This window comes from Ambystoma mexicanum, chromosome 9, assembly GCF_040938575.1.
Source record: "Ambystoma mexicanum isolate Mex_15411 chromosome 9, UKY_AmexF1_1, whole genome shotgun sequence".
Lineage (NCBI taxonomy): Eukaryota > Metazoa > Chordata > Amphibia > Caudata > Ambystomatidae > Ambystoma > Ambystoma mexicanum.
The window spans coordinates 1,503,718,599-1,503,739,266 of record NC_090931.1 but is presented as its reverse complement, the minus strand read 5'-3'; the positions used below and the strand labels follow the sequence as shown (position 1 = coordinate 1,503,739,266).

The window sequence follows — 20,668 nt, the reverse complement described above, 5'->3', positions numbered from 1 at the left end:
CCCATTGCGCTCCTTCAAGGCTTTTGCCGTCATGGACATGCAGTCCTCACACTCCGAACAATGGTGCTCGGATCCCAAGCACCACAAGCAGATCCTGTGTGGATCCGTTATCGACATTTTTTTACCGCAGTCTTGACATTTCTTGAAGCCGGATCGCGGCGTCGTCGGTTCCGATGAAGATGCCATCGAGAACGAGTAGGTATTATTCGAGTAGATATAGAGTTATCCTGACTGAACTGAGCAACGACGTTCCGAGGCCCCACGAAGCGCGGAAAAACGGAACTGAGCATCGGACGTAGCGCGTGGCTATTTATGGGCATGGTGACGTCGGCGCCGATACGGTGGCTGTCGAGGGACATCGACTCGGCGGGCGTCGACGCGCAGCACCCTCTACAGAAAAAATGTCCGAGGCCAGCAAGCTGGAAACGTATTATCAAAAAAAAGGAATACGTCGGAGGACACAATCCGTTCGAAATGCTATTACGGTGAGTAATGCATGTCTTCTGATGCTTGTTAATCTGCTTAGAAGCACATGCTGTGCATAGACTAGCGAGCAGTACCCGGATTTGGAGGTGGGTTGTGAGAAAGAACAGTAGAGAAAAGATGTGTTAATACTGCTTGTCCCACCTGAGAATCCGATCTAGAATGAGTGTCTAGGCAATAGTGTTTTGTAAAGGTGTGTACAGAACTCCAGGTTGCCGCTTTGCAAATGGACTCAAGGGGAACATTTGCAATGAATGCTATGGAAGCCCCAGTGCCCCGAGTAGAGTGTGCTCTAGGCTTGAAGGGCAGTTCTCTCTTAGCAAGAGTGTAACATAGTGTGATGCATTTGACAATCCATCTTGAGATAGCTGATTTAGAGACAGGGTCCTCTTCTCTACCAGCTGCCACTGAAACGAAAAACTGGTTAGTTTTTCTCAGTGGTTTCGTTCTTTCCAGGTAAAACATGACTGCCCTGCGCACATCTAGTGTGCGTAGGCTTCTTTCGGCCATGATAGTGGGATCCTGGAAGAAAGTAGGTAGTTCGATTGATTGGTTCACATGGAAATTCGAGCTGAAATTAGACGCAAATCTGGGACGAGTGTGCAGAACCACCTTATCCCTGTGGACTGTAACAAAAGTGTCTAGAACTGAAAGGGCCTGTAGCTCGCTAACCCTTCTAATAGAAGTGATAGCCACTAGGAAGGCCGTCTTATAAGTAAGGCCTTTTAGACTTGCTTTATGCATTGGTTCAAAGCGAGACCCCATGAGTCTGGTGAAAACCACATTTAGATCCCATCCGGGAGCTGGGTTAGAAATGGGGGGGGGGGTGAATTATCTTAACCCCTTCCATAAAAGCCTTAATAACAGGCATTTTCCACCAAAACACTTTCTATTGTGACGTAGTGTAGGCTGATAGAGCAGCTAGATGAACCTTTAGGGAATTAAAAACCAAACCTGAGTCTAACAAATTAGTTAGGTAAACACAATGTATATAGGCGAGCAGTCAATGGGATTGACGCCCTTGGTGTTACACCAGATGACAAAGCGTTTCCACTTACTGGAATAGCAATAAAGAGTGTTAAGTTTTCTAGCCTCCCTGAGTATGTCCATGCATCTCTGAGGGAGTTGAAGGTGTCCAAACTCTATAACTTCAGGAGCCAGGCCGCTAAGCTCAGAGTTTGCGGGCATGGCGGTAGTGTCTCCCCTCCGTTCTGAGACAACATGTTGAACGGGCAGGGTAGTCTCACAGGGGGGTGGGGAAAGAGGGACATTTCCATTAGATGAGCAAACCAGGGTTGGCGGGCCCACATGGGGGCCACCAGAATCATGGTAACTGGTTCCTGGTGCATCTTGTTGAGTAGGGGAGTAGGGGGGAAAAGCGTAGACAAATTTCCCTGACCATGTTATCCAGAGTCCGTCCCCTTTGGAGCGGTTCTGGGGGTTCCTGTAGGCATAGTCTTGGCATTGGGCGTTCTCCTGAGTTGCGAACAGGTCGATCTCTGAGAAGCCCCATTCTGCAAAGACGTTGGAGACGATGTCTTCGTGTAGACGCCATTCGTATTCTACGGGCAGTGGGAAATCTCTGCTGAGCACATCCGCTAGAAGATTGAGTTCTCCTGGAACGTGTTGGGACAGTAGGAACATCTTGTGTTTGAGAGCCCACATCCAAATGTTCTGGCACAGCTTGGATAGCCCTGGAGAGTGTGTGCCCCCCTGCTAGTTTAGGTAATACATGGCTGTGGTGCTGTCTGTCAGGACCAGGACCGTCTTCCCCTGTAGTTGTGTTTGAAAGGCTTTCAGTGCTTTGAACAACGCTAGCAGCTGTAACAGATGTATATGGTTGGATGCTACTTGTGGGGACCACACTCAATTCGCTGTCTGCTGAAGCAGGTGAGCCCCCCACCTAGTGAGTGATGCGTCTGTCGTGAGAGTTTCTTCTACTGCGAGGGTGGTGAAGGTCTTCCACTTCAAGAGGTTTTCCCTCGATCACCACTGCAGAGAGAGAACGAGGGCTGGCGAGACAACTATCAGATCTTCCCATTGTACGCTGGCCTGACACCACTGGTTTTTGAGCCACTCTTGCATGGGACGCGTGAGCAGCCGCGCGTGGGGAACTAAGTAAATGCATGACGCCATCATACCTAGCATGCACATGGCCTTGCGTACTGTCACTTCCCGACTGGCTACATATTGAGGGATCTGAGAAAGCATGTTCTGAACCCTCTTGTTGGAGGGGAAGACTAGGTCGTCTTTTGTCCAGATTAGAGCCCCTAGAAATTGTTTGACTTGACTGGGGTCAAAACTGGATTTCCCTGTTATGAGCCAGTCGTCGAGGTAAGGGTAAACCGGGACGGATAGTCTGCGCAGGTGTGCTGCCGCTACTACCTTTGTAAACACCCTCAGCGCCGAAGCAATGCCGAAGGGGAGGACTTTGAATTGATAGTGCTTGTCCTCTACCACGAACCTTAGATATTTCCTGTGCTCTGGCAACATTAAAATATGAAAGTATGCATCTTTCATGTCCAGTGTTGCCATGTAATCCCCCCGCTTCAACAGTGGGATTACTTCCAGTAGAGTTGCCATACAAAACTTTTGGGGTTTGACAAATTTGTTTGCTGGGTGCAAGTCCATGGTGAGGACCTTTTTGGGTACAATGAAGTACACTGAAGAATAGGAACGGCTTCAATGGCATCTTTTCCAGCAGTGCAGTGCTTCCACCTCTTGTTTCAAGATTCGCAGATAGTTTGGCGTCAGGCGTCTTGTCTTAGGCGGTCTGAATCGTGGGGGTCGGGCGAATTCCATACAGTACCCATGGGCGACCGTCTTTAAAACACACTGGTCTGATGTAACTCCCCCCCATGCCAAAAGGAAAGATGTTAAGCGCCCCCAACCGGGGTGACATGGGAGGGGACCGGAATCCGTAGGTCATTTCTGACCAGAAGCTGTGGCTCCCCTGAAGTTGGGGCCTCTGCTTCTACCCTTCCCGCGGGGGTGCTGGATGTCTGCCCTGAGTTTCAGTTCTTTCCTGTGTTGTACGTATTCTGTGAGTAACATGATTGGCCTTCAAAGGACCGACGGGAACCGCTTCCCCTCAGGGGGAGGGCTTCTGAGTGATTTGTTGAAGAGACTTAAGAGTCTCATGCTCTTTTTTGGCAGTCTCTAGAGCCTCGTCGACTGCTTTAACAAAGAGGTTAGGTTCCTTGATAGGCTTATTTATAAGGGCTGCTTGGGTCTCTGGCTTGAAGCCAGAGTTTTGGAGCCAAGCGTGCCGTTTGAGCAGGGTGCCCTGAGCTAGGGACCTTCCTGCCGTCTCTGCAGTATCCATGGTGTTTTTAAATTACATTTGTGTTGACCTGCCTGCCCTCGGCCACGATAGCGAGTAATTTAGTTCTTGCGGGTTCAGGCACTTCCTGGAGACCTTCTTGTATAAAGTTCCACTGCGCATCAGCATAACTGGCAAGCAACGTGGTGTTGTTTGCAATGCGCAAGGCAGCTGCCGTGGTAATACGTTTACCCAAGGCATATCATCTATTTTGACTCCTTATCGGGAGGAGCCTTTCCCGTAGCAAGGGGTACTCCCGCCCGTTTCTGGGTGGTAGTAACCACTAGGGATTTGGGAGTAGCGTGGCTTGTAATGTATTGAGGGTAGGGTCAGAAGGCGATGGCCGAAATAATTTCTCCACCCTTGGATTTACTGCCCTGGTCTGGGCTGGTGTGACAAGAGAAGGAGCCAATCTGCTTTTCATGGAGTTTAGGAGAGGAAAGGCTTGGCTGGAGTTTTTTTTTTTTTTTTTAAAGAATGTCCTCCACGAAATCCTGTTCAGGTATGGTTTCTTGGGTGGCGTTCTGAAAGTAATCGGCTGCCTTCCTCAAGATGGCATTAAAGGCCATTTGATCGTCTATTGGTGAAGCTTGGAGGGCCGGGGTGGAAGGAAGGGAGTCCACACACAGGACATCTGTGTCCTGATTGTGAGTAGCGAGTGCCCATGGCTCCGTCTCAACTTGATGAGTGTCCTCCCAGTTGTCCGTGGCATCTGCCTGGTTATCTGCAGTATAGTCCTGTAGGAAGGTAGTATCTTCTTCCTCATCATAAATGTCTTGATATGTGTCCATTTGAATTTCATCTTCAGGGTGGATAGAAGTGAAATGGTCCTGAGAAGATTCTAAATTTCCAGGAAACCGTAAGGTTGACACAGCAAGAGGATCCTCCCGAGGTCTCTTGGGTGTAGGGTGCTCTGAAAGTGACAATACTTTCTAAGCGGTCCATGCACCTTTCAAATTTTTCCCTGGTAAATTTAGACGAACCAGAAGGTGCAAAAGAAGGCAAATCTTCATTTTCTTGCCTTTGGCGCCGAAATGTATTACTGATAGTGCTAGACAAAGGCTCCTGACTATCTTCATAGTCTTCGCGAGCATCGGGGTGCTGTGGCGCGTCTTTAGACGTGTCCGCGGCACGCTCCTTGTGATTTGTTGACTATTTGGGCATCAACCCAACTGCCGAAGTAATCCTTGTGATGCTTTCGGCAATGTTCGGCGAATCGGGGCGTGCCGTACGACTAGGAGGCCTAGCGGTCAATTTTTTACCTACCGAGCATCAGCTAAGTGTGCTTCACCGGCCAAATGTGATTTTGAGGTAGCGCCCTTAAGTTTTGAAGGGCCAGTCGCAAGCCGCTGCTGCAGATGCAGGGAAGGCTGTTGATCTTCAAGATCAGAGGATTCAGTCTAAATTTTCGAAGGTCCTGTTGGCGCTTTCACCCGTTTCGACGAAACCGTTGAAACCTGGAAAGGGGTTATGCGTTTAGTGTGTGTCTTATGTACGCCCCTGTCGCCGGGTGTTGTCCCGGTAGCGTGACTTGCTTCAGGCCTAGAGGGGTTGGGGACGGGCGTGGCGGACTTAGAAGTGTCCGTCGTAAGGTCGATGGAATCCGATACGGATGCTTGGTCATCACTAGTGCCCCTGTCACTTTCGGCGGGTGCAGCGGTGGGGGAAGAAGAGCCAGCCCGCAACATGCCGTCGGCGGCCCACCGCTTAACGCAGCGCTCCTTAAGTGTTTTAGGTTGAAGGAGTCTACAAGCCGCGCACCGCGCTTTGTCATGATCAAGGGGCAGATAATTATTGCACTTATCGTGCTCGTCCTTCCACGGGTATCTGACCCTGCAAGAGGGGCAAAACCTAAATGGTATCCTTTCCTTAGCGAAAGGTAATGAAGAAGATGACCAGACCCAGAGGGTAAAGAGGAGAAACATAGCGAAAAATATGACCACCACGACCGCACTCTCCCTACTGTGTAGGCCGTCCAGAGGGCCGGGCCACGTGGATGACTCTGCCGCCGGATCTTAGGCATCGACGCCTACCGCCATCGAAAAGTTCCTGCAGTCTTCGTCATAGTATTTGAAGCACTGTCTAAGTGACTTTAGGGGAAATAGCCAACAAAGTCGGTAAACAAGGATAAACAATGTCTCTTATGAAGAGAACCGCATTGGGGTGACCAGTTATCTGGGAGGAAAAATCTGAGGGACCTCAGCGCGTGAGGGATTTAGGTACACTACACGTCACGATAGGGATAGTGTTACAGACACGCCTATGCCGACGTCCCCTTTCATTCCCCGAAAGACAAGATGCAATACTCTGCGGTTACCACTGGATGTCGGACCATATGCACAGCATGTGATTCTAAGCAGATTAACAAGCATCAGAAAATTGTCTATTAGTGCCTGCTGGGCTAGTCTCCCTTCCCTCACGTCAACCCTGTGAGTGTCTGCTCTGGCTCCTGCCTCATGCTGTTCATCTGGATCTTCCTCTGGGTGTGGGTGTCTGCATCGGGGGGTAGCTGCACATTCCTCCTCAAGCAAATGGTGTGAAGAATTGCACACACCAGGACAATTGTCTAAATTTTGTCAGGGGCATACATTAGATATGATATGACATTTATAACGCGCCTGTACACAAGTGTTTCCAGGCGTGACAAGAAAAGGAGGGGGAAACGAAGGGAGGACAAAACAATGATCTTACTAGGCCTTGTGTCATTCAGATCGTTCAAGTGGGAGGGCAGAAGTGCAAAAAGGGGTGTGTGGAGGAGTGCAAAGGGGGGGATGGAAAAGTGCAGGTAACAGAGTTCAGCCAACAGCCCCAATTAGGGCTCAACCAGTGCCACTGAGGCAACGGAATCGTCCCTTGAGGAGTCCAAAGGTGCCCTCTAATCATAAACATGTACGGGTGTGGGCATGGTTGTAGGCTGTCTTGTGCTGCGTTTGTGGGTCACGTACAGGGGGTCAACAGCCAAGCCAGCAGCAGATATCCAGAGTCACCTGCATGGGGTGGGATACAGACATCAGTTAGTTGTCTCATACTTGGATCTGCTATCACAACGTATCATGCCATTGTTAGCCGTGTGCATGCATGTGTACATCCCGCACATGCTGTGTATGTGTGGTGTTTGTACAGCCTTTGTGGATGGTGGCATGCATACCTTTGCCTGTACATGCACCCTGTGGAAATGTGGTGGGTGTTCTGTGGTGTGTCCCAGGTGACTTCACAGGGACATATGGCTGCGGCATGAGTGGACATGCTGTTGGGTGCTGCTGTGTGTATCTGCGCAGTGCTGCATTCCTGGTTCATTCTGGTAAATGCAGTATAATATGTCGAAGTGATGTCAGCGCTGTGTGTACATCTGCGTGTGTGTCCAGATGTGTCCGATGTGTGCATATGCCCTTGGATGCACCCGGTTGTTGGTGCAGGTACTCCCCGGGTGCTGCCAGTGCATTCACTTGCCATGCTACAACTTCGCCTGAATTTGGACTTTTTGACTGTGACAAAGGAACAATTACTCTAATGTAAGCATTGATAAGCTGTGTCCATTTCTATAGGTCATAGATTGAACTCATTTTTGAAATAACGTTCGGTAAAAATGCTGTTCACCTGAAAGCTTGTTGACAAACTGTCAGGCTAATATAAAAATGAAAAACTATCTTCCACTTGGAATTAACATGCCAAGGCAGAGCTCAGACACAATATATATCTGAGTCCCACAAATTAACAGCACACCTCTTTCTAAACTATCCAAACTTAGTTTTGTGTAGAACAAGGTGTCTTTCTGCCACAGGATCTAATACAACCACTTACAGCCTAGGCAGTATGTGAAAAGAAATCACCCACTATCACAACGCTACTTACTACTGTTGTTCTTCTCATTCAAACTGGAGAAGCAAGTAATAGAATCCTTTTGAGTTGTATGTCATACCATTGTTTTTGTATGTGAGTTTCAGATTTTAAACTGTACCTAGATAAGTTCTTTTGTTTCATGTAATTCGATGTCTGTTAAGTATGACAACTTGATTCCACAGTCATTATTACGCATGTGGTCTTCCGGCTAAATTGCTCAGAAGTGTGAAATCTTTTTGACTATACTTAAACCTAGAATTTTAGACAGCCAATCTAATTGTTTATAATATGGAAGCAACTTGCTGATTAACTAATTGTAAGTACATATATCTTTTTAGATCAATGATGTGGAATGCACATCACATTTTGGGGTAAAACCTTGTACGTGAAGACACGTTGGAAGAAATCCTTTGTCCTGAAGATGGCCTTGACACCCTTTTCGAATGGACACTAGAGAGGATGTCCAATTCGTTCTATGGCCGAAACATGTCGACATCTAATCTCTCCACGGATGTCTAAATTTAGCCGTCTAACCAATTAATTTGTCATATATCTTTCTTGTCACCCTTAGTTTGACATACCCCCTTTTTTCCGTTCTGTTTGTTTTTACAATGAATATGTATGAATTCACCATATCTTAAAAAAAAAAAGATTTTTGAACTATATCAAAAAGAAATTGTCTTTTGCTAAAAACTATTGCATATGTCTTTTTGTCTTGCAAGTTGCTCCATGATTAATAGAAATAGAATGTACATTTTGGTATAAATGTTTTAGTGTGACTAACACTTTTCTTCTCGCAACTCCCAGTTTGATTAAGAGAGGAGTAATTAATTCTCTGTGCTCCGGCACCCTTTTTTCCTCTTCCTGGATAGCGGCCAGCAGCTTAGTGATGGTCTCCTTGTTGAGGCGGTACTCATTAACCAACTAGTTGTCACTGAGGGCACAGGGCGATGGCCTGACCCTGGGGATGGGTGGTCGCATTGCTTGGACGGCTATCCTCCTCCTCCGACCCCCCACCCCACCCTGTACTCCCTGTGCCGTGGCCTGGTTGTCCAGCATCTGAAGGCCCAGCATCTGAAGGCCCAGCCGCAGCATGAGCAGATGCCTATCCCAGCTCGCAGCAATGAATGGCAACATGGTGTTAGAAACAGTGTTTGGGGCTTGGATGTGTCATATGTAGGCCTCTGGGGTCGATTGTGTGCATCTGTGGCTTCATTTCTTGCACCTGTGTTCATTTACCTCCAGCTGGTGGATGGAGGCAATTCTCGGCTGTATTAGAGCACATTTTCTGCGTTAATACCACCGTACATGCACTTGTGATAGGGCTATAATTGCGCTTTGTCTTGTCGTTGCCATTAGCGCCAGCTGTAATAGCGCTGGCTGTATTAGCGCAGGCTGTAATAGCACTGGTTCCTTTTGGGTCAGGCGGAGCGGTATTGGAGGCGCTAATACTGCTACCGCCGGATTTAAGGGCTACTGCCCAACTCATGATGAGGCCCTTAAAGTGTGTGTCTAAGCACTAGTATTGGGTGAAAGTATGAACAGAACTGCAGGTTGCTGCTATGCAAATGAAATCTAGAGGAACAGTTGCAATTAGTGCTATGATAGCCCCTGTGCCCCGAGTTGAGTGAGCGCAAGGCGTCAAGGGTAGATCTCTCTTGGCAAGAGTAACACAGTGTGATGCAATTTACAACCCATTTGGAAATAGCTGATTTAGGGACAGGGTCCCCTTCTCTACCAGCTGGCACAGAGACACATTTTGGTTTGTCTTTCCTAGTGGCTTAGTCCTTTCAAGGTAGTATATCACTGCCCTCCTAACATCTAGAGTATGGAGGCTTCTTTCTGCCAAGTTATTGGGGTTCTGAAAGAAAGTCGGAAGTTCGATGGATTGGTTCACATGGAACCCCGAGATGAATTTAGGCGCAAAACGTGGGTGAGTGCGCAAGACCACCTTGTCTTTGTGAATAGTTGCAAATGGGTCTTGAACCGAGAGGGCCTACAGTTCACTCATCCTCCTTATTGAGGTGATGGCTACTAGGAGGGCAGTCTTATAAGTGAGGATCTTAAGTCTAGTCTTGTGTATGAGTTCCAAAGGAGGTCCCATTAATCTTGTGAGGACACCATTCAAGTCCCATCCGGAGTTGTGTTGGAAATAGGGGGGGTGAAGTATTTTAACACATTCCATAAAGGCCTTAATGACAGGAATCTTCCACCATGAAACCTTGCTCTGGGATGTGGTACACGCAGAGAGAGCGGTCAGGTTGTCCTTTAGATAGTTAAAGCCAGTCCCAAGTCTAACAGGTGTGTTAGGTAAAGGACAATATCTTTGGGGGAGCAGTCAATGGGATTGACGTTCTTACCATTAAACCAGATAAAGCGTTTCCACTTATTGGAATAGCAATGCTTAGTTTGGGGTTTTTGTGCTTCTCGGATTATGTCCATACATCTCTGAGGGAGATGGATGTTTCCAAATTCTATGACTTCAGGAGTCATACAGCTAAGGTGAGTGTCTCACCAGCGTTTCCCCTTCAGATACCATGTTGTACGGGCATGACGGTTTCCTGGGTGGGAGACTGACATCCTCATAAGATGGGAGACCCACGGCTACCGGGCCCACAGGGTGCCACAAGGATCAATGTGACTGGTACCTGATGCATCTTTTGCACTATCCTGTTGAGGAGGGGAATCAGGGGGAAAAGTGTAGGCAAATCTCCCGGACGCTGTTATTCAGAGACCGCTCCCTTTGGAGCGCTTCTGTGGGTACCTGGAGGTGTAATTTGGGCATTGGGTGTTCTCCAGAGTAGCGAACAGGTACATGTCTGGAAAACCTTGCTCTGCAAAGACGTAGAGTAGAATGTGCTCTTGCAAGTGCCACTCATGCTCTACAGGTAGGTCGAAGTCTCGGCTGAGCACATCTGCCAGAAGATTGTGTTCCCCTGGAACATGTGATAGAAGGAACATGTTGTGTTTGAGTGCCCATTTCCAGATGTTCTGGGATAACTTGGATAGCCCTAGAGAAAGAGTGCCCCCTGTGTGTTCTGGTAGTACATGGCCGTGCTACTGTCTGTAAGGACGAGAACTGTTTTCCCCTGAAGGTGAGCCTGGAAGGCTTTCAGTGCTTTGAACAGTGCAAGCAGTTACAACAGTCTGATGTGATTGGATGCTACTGATGGGGACCATAGGCCATGCAATGTCTTTTGAAGGAGGTGATCTCTCCACCCAGACAGAGATGCGTCTGTGGTGAGAGTGGCCTCTACTGCGGGGGTGGCAAAGGTTTTCCCCTGCAGAAGGTTATCCTTTGACCACCACTGCAGAGACTGAACGAGGGCTGTTGAGACAACCACTAGATCGTCGCACTGGCCGCTGGCCTGACACTATTGGCCCGAGAGCCACTCCTGCATGAGGCGCATGAGCGTGATGAACTAGGAAGACGCAGGAAGTCATCATCCCCAGCAGACGCATGGCCTTACGAATGGTTACCCGGTGACTGGCTACATAATGAGGGATATGGAACAGCATGTTTTGAACCTTCTCGTTGGAGTGGAAGACGAGCCCATCTGCTGTCGGAATCAGGGCCGCCAGTATCAGTTTGACTTGGCTGGGGACCAGACTTGACTTATTCTCATTGACAGAGAATCCTAGATCCAATAGGAGATCTACTGTCTTCTGGGTATTTCCCAAGCATGGTCCGTACGAGACTCTGGTTATGAGCCAGTCGTCGAGGTAAGGGTACACGGGATGGACAGCTCGCGCAGGTGAGCCACTGCTACCGCTAGTAGCTTTGTAAACATCCTCTGAGCTGAGGCAATGCCAAAGAGGAGAACCTTGAACTTATAGTGTGTGTCATCTATCTTGAACCGTAGGTACTTTCTGTGTGCTGGCAACATTGAAATATGAAAGTATGCATCTTTCATGGCCAATGTGGCCATGTAATCGCCCCTGCCGCAGCAACATGATTACTTCCTGAAGAGTTGTCATCCTGAATTGTTTAGGTTTGACATACTTTGTAGGAAGCAGATCTAAAACAGGGTGCATGGTTAGATACTTTTTGGGTACAAGGAAGTATATTGAACGAATACTCTTATACCTGTAGATGAGGGACGTCTTCGATGGTGCCCTTTACTAGTGGGACCCGGAGCTCTGTGCAGATGGTCTCATGACAGTCTGCTCTTGGGTGGATGGTAGTGGGGTGGATGGAGGAATTTGATGCAGTACCCGTGGGAGACGGTCTTGAGTACCCACTGATCTCATGTGATCCCCTTCCACACGTGGGTAAACGATGTTAGATGTACCCTAACCGGGGAACTGAGGGAGGGGCTTGTACTGCCGGGACACTTGGAGGCGGAAGCCGGGGAGCCTCTGCAAGCAGAGTTTCTGCTTCTGCCTTTTCCCTGATGAAACCCTCTTTGTTGAGGGGACTGGAAACCACTGGGGGAGCCCTGTCCGGGGTTCATGTCGGGAAGAGCGGGAGAACGACTGCCCATGAAAGGGCCGGCAGGTGTTGAAATTGCCCCACTGAACTAAGGGCTCTTGTGCACTTTCTTGGCGGTCTCCAGAGCCTCCCTCAACCTCTTTCCCGAAAAGGTTGGCTTCCTACACCGGCTTGTTGATCAGGGAGGATTGGGTCTCTGGTTAAAGACTGCATTTTGTTAGCCAGGTGTGGCGTTTGAGAAGGATTCTCTGGGCAAGGACACGCTCTGCAGTTAAGGCAGAGTCCAAGGTATTTTTAGGAATATTCTGGGTGACTTGTCGTCCTTCCGCAATCATGGCCAAAAGGCGGGCGCGAGCGGGTTCTAGGATTTCTTGGAAGTCCTCTTGGACGAGACACCACTGAAAGTCGCTATAGCTTGCTAGGAGCATGGTATTATTGGCTATTCTGGTGGAGAAGGCGGCAGAGGTGGTGACACGCTTGCCAAGGGCGTACAGTTTCTTGCAGTCCTTGTTGGGAGGGGATTCTGATGAGGACAGTGGTACCCCAGCCCTTTTCCGTGTAGTAGTGAAGACTAGGGAGTCCAGGATGGCATGGACCCTGATGTACAGCCGATCCAAAGGATCCGGGTGGAAAATTTTCTCCACACAGGGATTGACCGCACATGTGAGCAATGAGGGTGCCAGACGCTTTTTTGAATGAGTTCAACAAATGGATGGCTTGCCTGACCGGAGTCATTTCCTTAAGGATATTTTCCACAAAGTCTGAATCAAGAACGGCTTCTTGTGCGGTAATTTAAAAATGGTCAACAGCCTTCTTTAGAAGTTTATTGAACATCATCTGGTCGCCAACAGGCAAGTCTCTGGTCTGACGAGTAGGAAGAGCGTCCAGAAAAATGTTTACTGGATCAGAGTCATAAGTGTGGAGTGGTAGTGGTAGGCCACGTGCCCTGGTCATCTACAGGGCTCCAATCTGAGTCCTGATAAGTAGGATCTTGGTTGTCTTGGCCATAGTCTTGGGCATAAAGAATTTCTTGACTAGGGTCACATTTGGGTCATTTAGAAACACATCCAACTGGGGGTCCTGAGGGGATTCAACCAGGGATGAGAATTGAGCACCTGGGGAGTGGAGCCTATGTGATTTAGGAGGGACAGGACAGGGGTCAACATCCCTCTGATTCTTCAAAATATAATTGAATTGGCCAGAGAAATTAATGAACTCAAACTTGTCTCTGGTCCATTCAGAGGAGTCTGAAGGATCAGGAGGGGGAAAGGGCCGAGCAGGAGCTACTGGGTCCTGGTGCAGGGCTTCAGAAAGAGGAGTAGAGGCTGAAGAATAGTCATCAATGTGCAAAACAGCTTTGGAAAGATTCTCCCAAGGAGTATTTTTTCGACGAGTGGACCCGTCTGGGTGTGTCTTTTCGAAAAACACTGCACCTTTTTACTCTACGGCGTCGTAGGCCATAGATTTAGTGGGCGCGCCACTACAGAAGAGGATTTACCACCATGCATAGGCCACGAGGGCGGGTGCGCAGAGGGCGTCCAACTGCAAGGTTCGGGAGGCCCCGCCAAGGACTTCGATTGGCCTGCGGGTGCAGAAGCCTTCCTCAACAGCTCAGTCGAAGGAAGGCTAGGGGTTGTGTGCTTTGGAGTAGGTGGTGCATTTGTGTCTTTGTCGCCAGGATGTGGCTTCTGCATGGCACTGCCGGTGGCATGCTTGTCGGGCTGGGGACAGACACGGGGGAGCAATACCAGGAGAGTGACTGTCTGCATGGACAGCAAAGGCTGCCCACCGTTTCGTACGCCAGTCTTTAAGGTTCTTGGGCCAAAAGAGCTTACAGGCTTTACAGTTATGCTTGTTGTGATCACGAGGGAGACACCGATTGCATCAGCGATGGGTGTCCTTCCAGGGAAATTTGGTGTTGCAAGACGGCCAAAATTTAAAAGGCGTCCTCTAGATAGGTGGGAAAAAACAATCTGGCGGGACTTTGAGGCGTGAAGGATTTTGGGCACACTATACATCACGTTAGGGATAGTGTTACAGTCACGCCCATGTCAACGCCCCTTTTCGATCTTTGAAAAAAAGATGCAATAATCTTCAATTTCTACTAGATGTCAGACTATATGCACAGCATGTGATCTAAGAAGATTATCAAACATCAGAATTAGACATCATCTTAGAATAGAATAAACACACGAGGGACACTGGGACATTTTAAGCAGATTAGTTCCCTATACCCACACTAGCAGGACTCCTGGAGCAGTCTCCAACCTCTGATTCTGCCCACCTCTAGGACTCACTCTGCTGTTTCTAATCTCCGATTTCACTCACCTGCAGCACTCCCAGAGCATTCTCCAATCTTCACTTCCTGGCTCTCCAATGAATATTCGTCTGCCTCTTCTTTAATGCACAATGAGTCAATCATTGAGAAACTGGCATGTCCTGTAATCACATAGAGATATCAGTCCCATGAAAACAGGTACAGAAATACCTCATACTGGCATTTGTCATCAGAAAAAGAAAGAAGTTGGGCAGATATAGATCTCAATAAAACCAGTTGTGTATAGTACAACATGACCCTAAACCCTCCCCTGCTCCCCCATCTATCCCAGCTCCTCCGATACCCTGGCTCCTCTACTCGTGACCCCCTCCACTGCTCCCCCCATCTATCCGAGCTCCTCCAATACCCCTGCACCTCTACTTGTGACCCTTCCCTGCTCCCCCTATCTATCCCTGCACCTCTACTTGTGACCCTTCCCGTGCCCCCCTATCTATCCCAGCACCTCTACTTGTGACCCCTCCCCTGCACCCCCTATCTATCCCAGCTCTTCCGATACCCTGGCACCCCTACTTGAGACCTATCCCCGGCTCCACCATCTATGCCAGCTCCTCCGATTCCCCCTGCACCTCTACTTGTGACCCCTCCCCTGCTGCCCCCAACTCTCTCAGCTCCTCCAATACCAGCACCTCTACTTGTGACCCCTCTCCCAGCTCCTCCATCTATCGCAGCTCCTATGATACCCCTGCACCTCTACTTGTGACCCCTCCCCTGCTCCCCCATTTATCCCAGCTCCTCCGGTACCCCCACGCCTCTTTGTGTGACCCTTGCCCTCCTCCCCTTTCTATCCGAGCTCCTCCGATACCCTTGCCCCTTGCACCTCTACTTATGACCCCTCCCTTGATCCCCCCCATCTATCCCAGCCCCTTTCGATAACCTGACACCCCACTTTTGACCCCTCCCCTGCTTTCCCTATCTATCCGAGCTCCTCCGATACCCTTGCACCTAAACTTGTGACCCCCTCCCTTGATTCCCCCCATTTATCTCAGCCCCTTCGATACCCTCACACCGCTACTTGTGACCCCTGCCCTGCTCCCCCATCTATCCAAGCTCTTCCGATACCCCTGCACCTCTACTTGTAACCCCTCCCCTGCTCTGCCTATCTATAGCAGCTCCTCCGATACCTCTACTTGTGACCCCTCCCTTGCACCCCCTATCTATCCCAGCTCCTCTACTTGTGACCCCTCCCCTGCTCCCCCTATCTATCCCAGCTCCTCTGACACCCATGCACCTCTACTTGCAGCCCCATGGGCATGCCCCCCGCTCCATGTACGGCCCTCTGTTGCTTTCCAGGTAGGTTTGCGCTTTATATATCCCATACATACATACATACATACATGAAATGACATGCATTACTCACCGTAATAGCATTTCTGATGATTGTATCTGCTTAGATTCACATGCTGTGCATATGGTCTGACATCCAGTGGTAACCGCAGAATATTGCATCTTTTCTTTCGGGGACCGAAAGGGAACGTCGGCATAGGCGTGTCTGTAACACTATCCCTATCATGACGTGTAGTGTACCCAAAATCCCTCACGCGCCGAGGTCCCTCCGATTGTATTTTTTCTGCCATGAGGGAGCCCAAGGCTATTGTGAGTGAGTGCTGAAGAGAAAAAGTAGTAAGACGTGTATGTTCCTTCCACCCCGAGCGGGGAGGTAGGGTGGGCGCATGTGAATCTAAGCAGATACAATCATCATAAATGCTATTATTGTGAGTAATGCATGTCTTCTGATGCTTGTTAATCTGCTTAGAATCACATGCTGTGCATAGACTAGCGAGCAGTACCCGGAGTTGGAGGTGGGTTGTGAGAAGGAACAGTAGAGAAAAGATGTCTTAGTACTGCTTGCCCCACCTGAGAATCGGACCTAGAATGAGTGTCTAGGCAATAGTGTTTTTTAAAGGTGTGTACAGAACTCCAGGTTGCCGCTTTGCAAATGGACTCTAGGGGAATATTTGCAATGAATGCTATGGAAGCCCCAGTGCCCCGAGTAGAGTGTGCTCTAGGCTTGATGGGCAGTTCTTTCTTAGCAAGAGCGTAACAGAGTGTGATGCAGCTGACAATCCACCTTGAGATAGCCGATTTAGAGACAGGATCCCCTTCTCTACCAACTGCCACTGAAACAAAAAATTGGTTTGTTTTCCTCAGTGGTTTCGTTCTTTCCAGGTAAAACATGACTGCCCTGCGCACATCTAGTGTGTAGGCTATTTTCGGCCATGCTAGTGGGATTCTGGAAAAAGGTAGGTAGTTCGATCGATTGGTTCACATGGAACTTCGAGATGAATTTAGACGCAAATCTGGGATGCGTGTGCAGAACTACCTTATCCCTGTGGACTGTAACAAAAGGGTCTAGAACAGAAAGGGCCTGTAGTTCGCTAACCCTTCTAATAGAAGTGATAGCCACTAGGAGGCCGTCTTGTAAGTAAGATCTTTTAGACTTGCTTTATGCATTGGTTCAAAGGGAGGTCCCATGAGTCTGGTTAAAACCACATTTAGATCCCATCCAGGAGTTGGGTGAGAAACGGGGGGATGAATCCTCTTAACCCCTTCCATAAAAGCCTTAATAACAGGTATCTTCCACCACAACACCTTCTGTTGTGACGTGGTGTAGGCTGAGAGAGCAGCAAGATGAACCTTTAGGGCATTGAAGACCAACCCTGTGCCTAATAAATGGGTTAGGTACAGCACAATGTGTGTGGGTGAGCAATCAATGGGATTGACGCCCTTGGTATTACACCACACGACAAACCGTTTCCATTTGCTGGAATAGCAATAGCGGGTGTTGGGTGTCCTAGCTTCCCTGAGAATGTCCATACATCTCTGAGGGAGCTGAAGGTGTCCAAACTCTATGACCTCAGGAGCCAGGCTGTTAAGTTTAGAGTTTGTGGGCATGGGTGCAGGGTGTCTCCCCTTGTCCTGAGACAACATGTTGTACGGGCAGGGTAGTTTTACTGGTGGGGAGAGGGGCATTTCCATTAGATGAGCGAATCAGAGTTGGCGGGCCCACATGGGGGATACCAATATCATGGTAACTGGTTCCTGGTGCATCTTGTGAACTATCTTGTTGAGTAGGGGAGTCGGGGTGGGGGGGCAGGGGTGAAGATTAAACAAATTTCCCTGACCATGTTATCTAGAGTCCGTTCCCCTTGGAGCAGTTCTGGTGGTACCTGGAGGCGTAGTTTTGGCATTGAGCGTTCTCCCGAGTTGTGAACAGGTCGATCTCTGGGAAGCCCCATTCTGCGAAGACGTTGGACACAATGTCTTCGTGTAGTCGCCATTCGTACTCTTCTGGAAGAGGAAAATCTCTGCTGAGTACGTCTGCCAGAAGATTGAGTTCCCCTGGAACATGTTGGGAAAACAGAAACATCTTGTGTTTGAGAGCCCACATCCAAATGTTTTGGGACGGTTTGGATAGCCCTGGAGAGTGTGTGCCCCCTTGTTTGTTTAGGTAATACATGGCTATGGGGCTGTCAGTCAGAGCCAGCAGTGTCTTCCCTTGTAGTTGCGTCTGCTAATAGCTCTAGCAGATTTATATGGTTGGATGCTACTTGTGGGGACCACACTCGGGACGGTTTGGATAGCCCTGGAGAGTGTGTGCCCCCTTGTTTGTTTAGGTAATACATGGCTATGGGGCTGTCAGTCAGAGCCAGCAGTGTCTTCCCTTGTAGTTGCGTCTGCTAATAGCTCTAGCAGATTTATATGGTTGGATGCTACTTGTGGGGACCAAACTCCATGCGCTGTCTGCTGAAGCAGGTGAGCCCCCCACCCTGTGAGAGATGCGTATGTCGTGAGAGTGGCTTCCAATGCAGGGGTGGTGAAGGTTTTCCCTTTCAGGAGGTTTTCACTCGACCACCGCTGCAGAGAGAGAACGAGGGCTGGCGGGATAACTACCAGATCTTCCCATTGTCCGCTGGCCTGACACCACTGGCTGTTGAGCCGTTCTTGCATGGGACGCATGCGCAGCCGCGCGTAGGGAACCAAGTATATGCATGACGCCATCATACCTAGCAAGCGCATGGCTTTGCGTAACGTCACCTCCCGACTGGCTACATATTGAGGGATCTGAAAAAGCATGTTCTGAACCCTCTCGTTGGAGGGGAAGGCGAGGCTGTCCTTCGTCCGGATTAGAGCCCCCAGAAATTGTTTTACTTGACTGGGGACTAGACTGGATTTCTTCTCGTTGATGGAGAACCCCAGACTGAACAGAAGGTCTACGGTCTTCTGGGTGTTTAAAAAGCATGTGTCGTAAGAGTCCCCTGTTATGAGCCAGTCGTCGAGGTAAGGGTAAACCGGGGCGGACAGTCTGCGCAGGTGTGCTGCTGCTACTGCCAGGACCTTTGTAAACGCCCATGGCGCTGAGGTAATGCCGAAGGGGAGCACTTTGAATTGGTAATGCCTGTCCTCTATCATGAACCTTAGATATTTCCTGTGCGCTGGCAACATTGAAATATGAAAGTATGCATCTTTCATGTCCAATGTTGCCATGTGGTCCCCCTGTTTCAACAGTGGGATCACCTCCTGTAGCGTTACCATACGTAAATTTTGAGGTTTTATAAATTTGTTCGCTGGGCGCAGGTCTAGAACAGGGCGCATGGTGAGGTCTTTTTTGGGTACAAGGAAGTACATTGAATAAATACCCTCGTTTACCTGAAGAATAGGGACGGCTTCTATGGCCTCCTTTCCCAGTGTCACGCCGCGCGCGCCACTCACCTGTTCTGGGGGTCGGGGTCCTCAGCTGCGGCGGTCTCCCTCCTGGAGATTGTATCCGCGTTGGCGCCTTTCTCTACGGCGTACCGCGGTCCCGGCTCCCTGGGCACGGCCATCATGAATGTCCTGCGCATGCGCGGAACGTCAGTATCCGACGTTTCGCGCATGCGCAGTGACAGCGGCTTGCGTTCCAAGCCTCGCTTTGGTCCCAGGCTATAAATAGCCTCCTCAGACCCGGAAACAACACGTCTCAACGCGGTTTGTTCCGTGTATACGCTCCAGGAGCCCTGCTTTGCTAGAGTCTCTGTTCTGCTCCTGTCCTGTTCCTGTTACTCCCTTGTGCTTATCCCAGTGCTCCTTTATGCCTTGCCTGGTTCCTTGAGCCCTGCCCTGCCTTGGTTCCTTGCCCTTTTGGGTTCCAGTCTGGTACTTGGTCCTTGGGGTTAGGTAGGTCCCTGCCTGGGTTCCTCTGGTCCTGCACCATTCCTTGGTTGGGAAGGGGTCCAGTCCTGGAGTGGTTAGTTATCTTCCCCTATTCTTTCCTTCCTTCTTGGAGGGTCTGCCTCCCCATTACCTTTTCTACTGGTCTTGTGCCCTGCCGGTATCTGTGCCATTTCTACCACCGAGGATATACCGAAGATCTGTCCCTCGAACTGCTGGTACCGAAGTGGACTTCACCTGGCCTTCTTTGTCAGTGTTTACACTGTCCTGACGTCACGTAAATACCGAGAAGTGCTACCCGTGACGTTGGGAGCTGGTTCAGCTCAATCCTGTCATTTATTGTCAGGAGGGTGTTGGGTCGGTCCCCCGCGTTGCTCTTTCATCTTTGCGAAGATTCATCGACAGACTGGCAGCCTCATCTCCTCGCTCCCCAGGAAGAAAAGGTAACCAGCAATCTCGTGACGCCTCTTATAACACCCAGCAGCGCTTCCACCTCTTGATTCAGGATCTGCAGATGGCCCGGTGAGAGGCGCCATGAGCGTGGCAGTCTGAACTGTGGTTGTTGGGCGAATTCCACGCAGTACCCGTGGGTGACTGTCTTTAAGACCCATTGGTCTGAAGTTATCCCCTCCCATGCCATGAGGAAAGATATTAAATGCCCCCCCGCCTGGGGTGACATGAGAGGGGACCTGATCTCATGGTCATTTCTGACTAGAGGCTGTGGCTCCTCTGGGATTGGGGCCTTTACCTCTGCCTTTGCCGCATCGCTGACCCCTAGGTGGGTAGTAGGCGGGGCTTTCTGATGTTTGTCCAGAGTTATAGTTTCCCTTGCTGTAGTTGTTCTGACTTGCACAGGACTGCCCTTGAAAGGACCGACGAGAACCACCTCCCCTTTGCGGGGGGAAGGTTTCTGAGTTATCTGTTGCAAGGATTTAAGAGTCTCATGCTGTTTCTTGGCATCATGACCGCTTTCCTGAAGAGATTGGTCTCTTCTATGAGTTTGTTGATAAGAGCGGCCTGTCTTTCAGGCTTGAACCCTGAGTTGTGAAGCCAAGCGTGCCGCTTGAGTAGAGTGCCCTGGGTCAGAGACCTGCCTGCTGGCTCA

General features: G+C 49.5%; 1 protein-coding gene across 4 annotated transcripts in view; it reads right to left on the bottom strand.

Annotated features, from left to right (window-relative positions):
* LOC138489337 (oocyte zinc finger protein XlCOF6-like) overlaps positions 1 to 20,668 on the bottom strand; it is a 235,110-nt gene that overhangs the window by 40,520 nt on the left and 173,922 nt on the right. For all 4 annotated transcript variants that reach the window (XM_069617051.1, XM_069617052.1, XM_069617053.1 and 1 more), the window contains one exon: positions 14,406 to 14,516. In XM_069617051.1, coding sequence (XP_069473152.1) covers positions 14,406 to 14,516 — 111 coding nt within the window. The remainder of the gene's footprint in view (positions 1 to 14,405; positions 14,517 to 20,668) is intronic.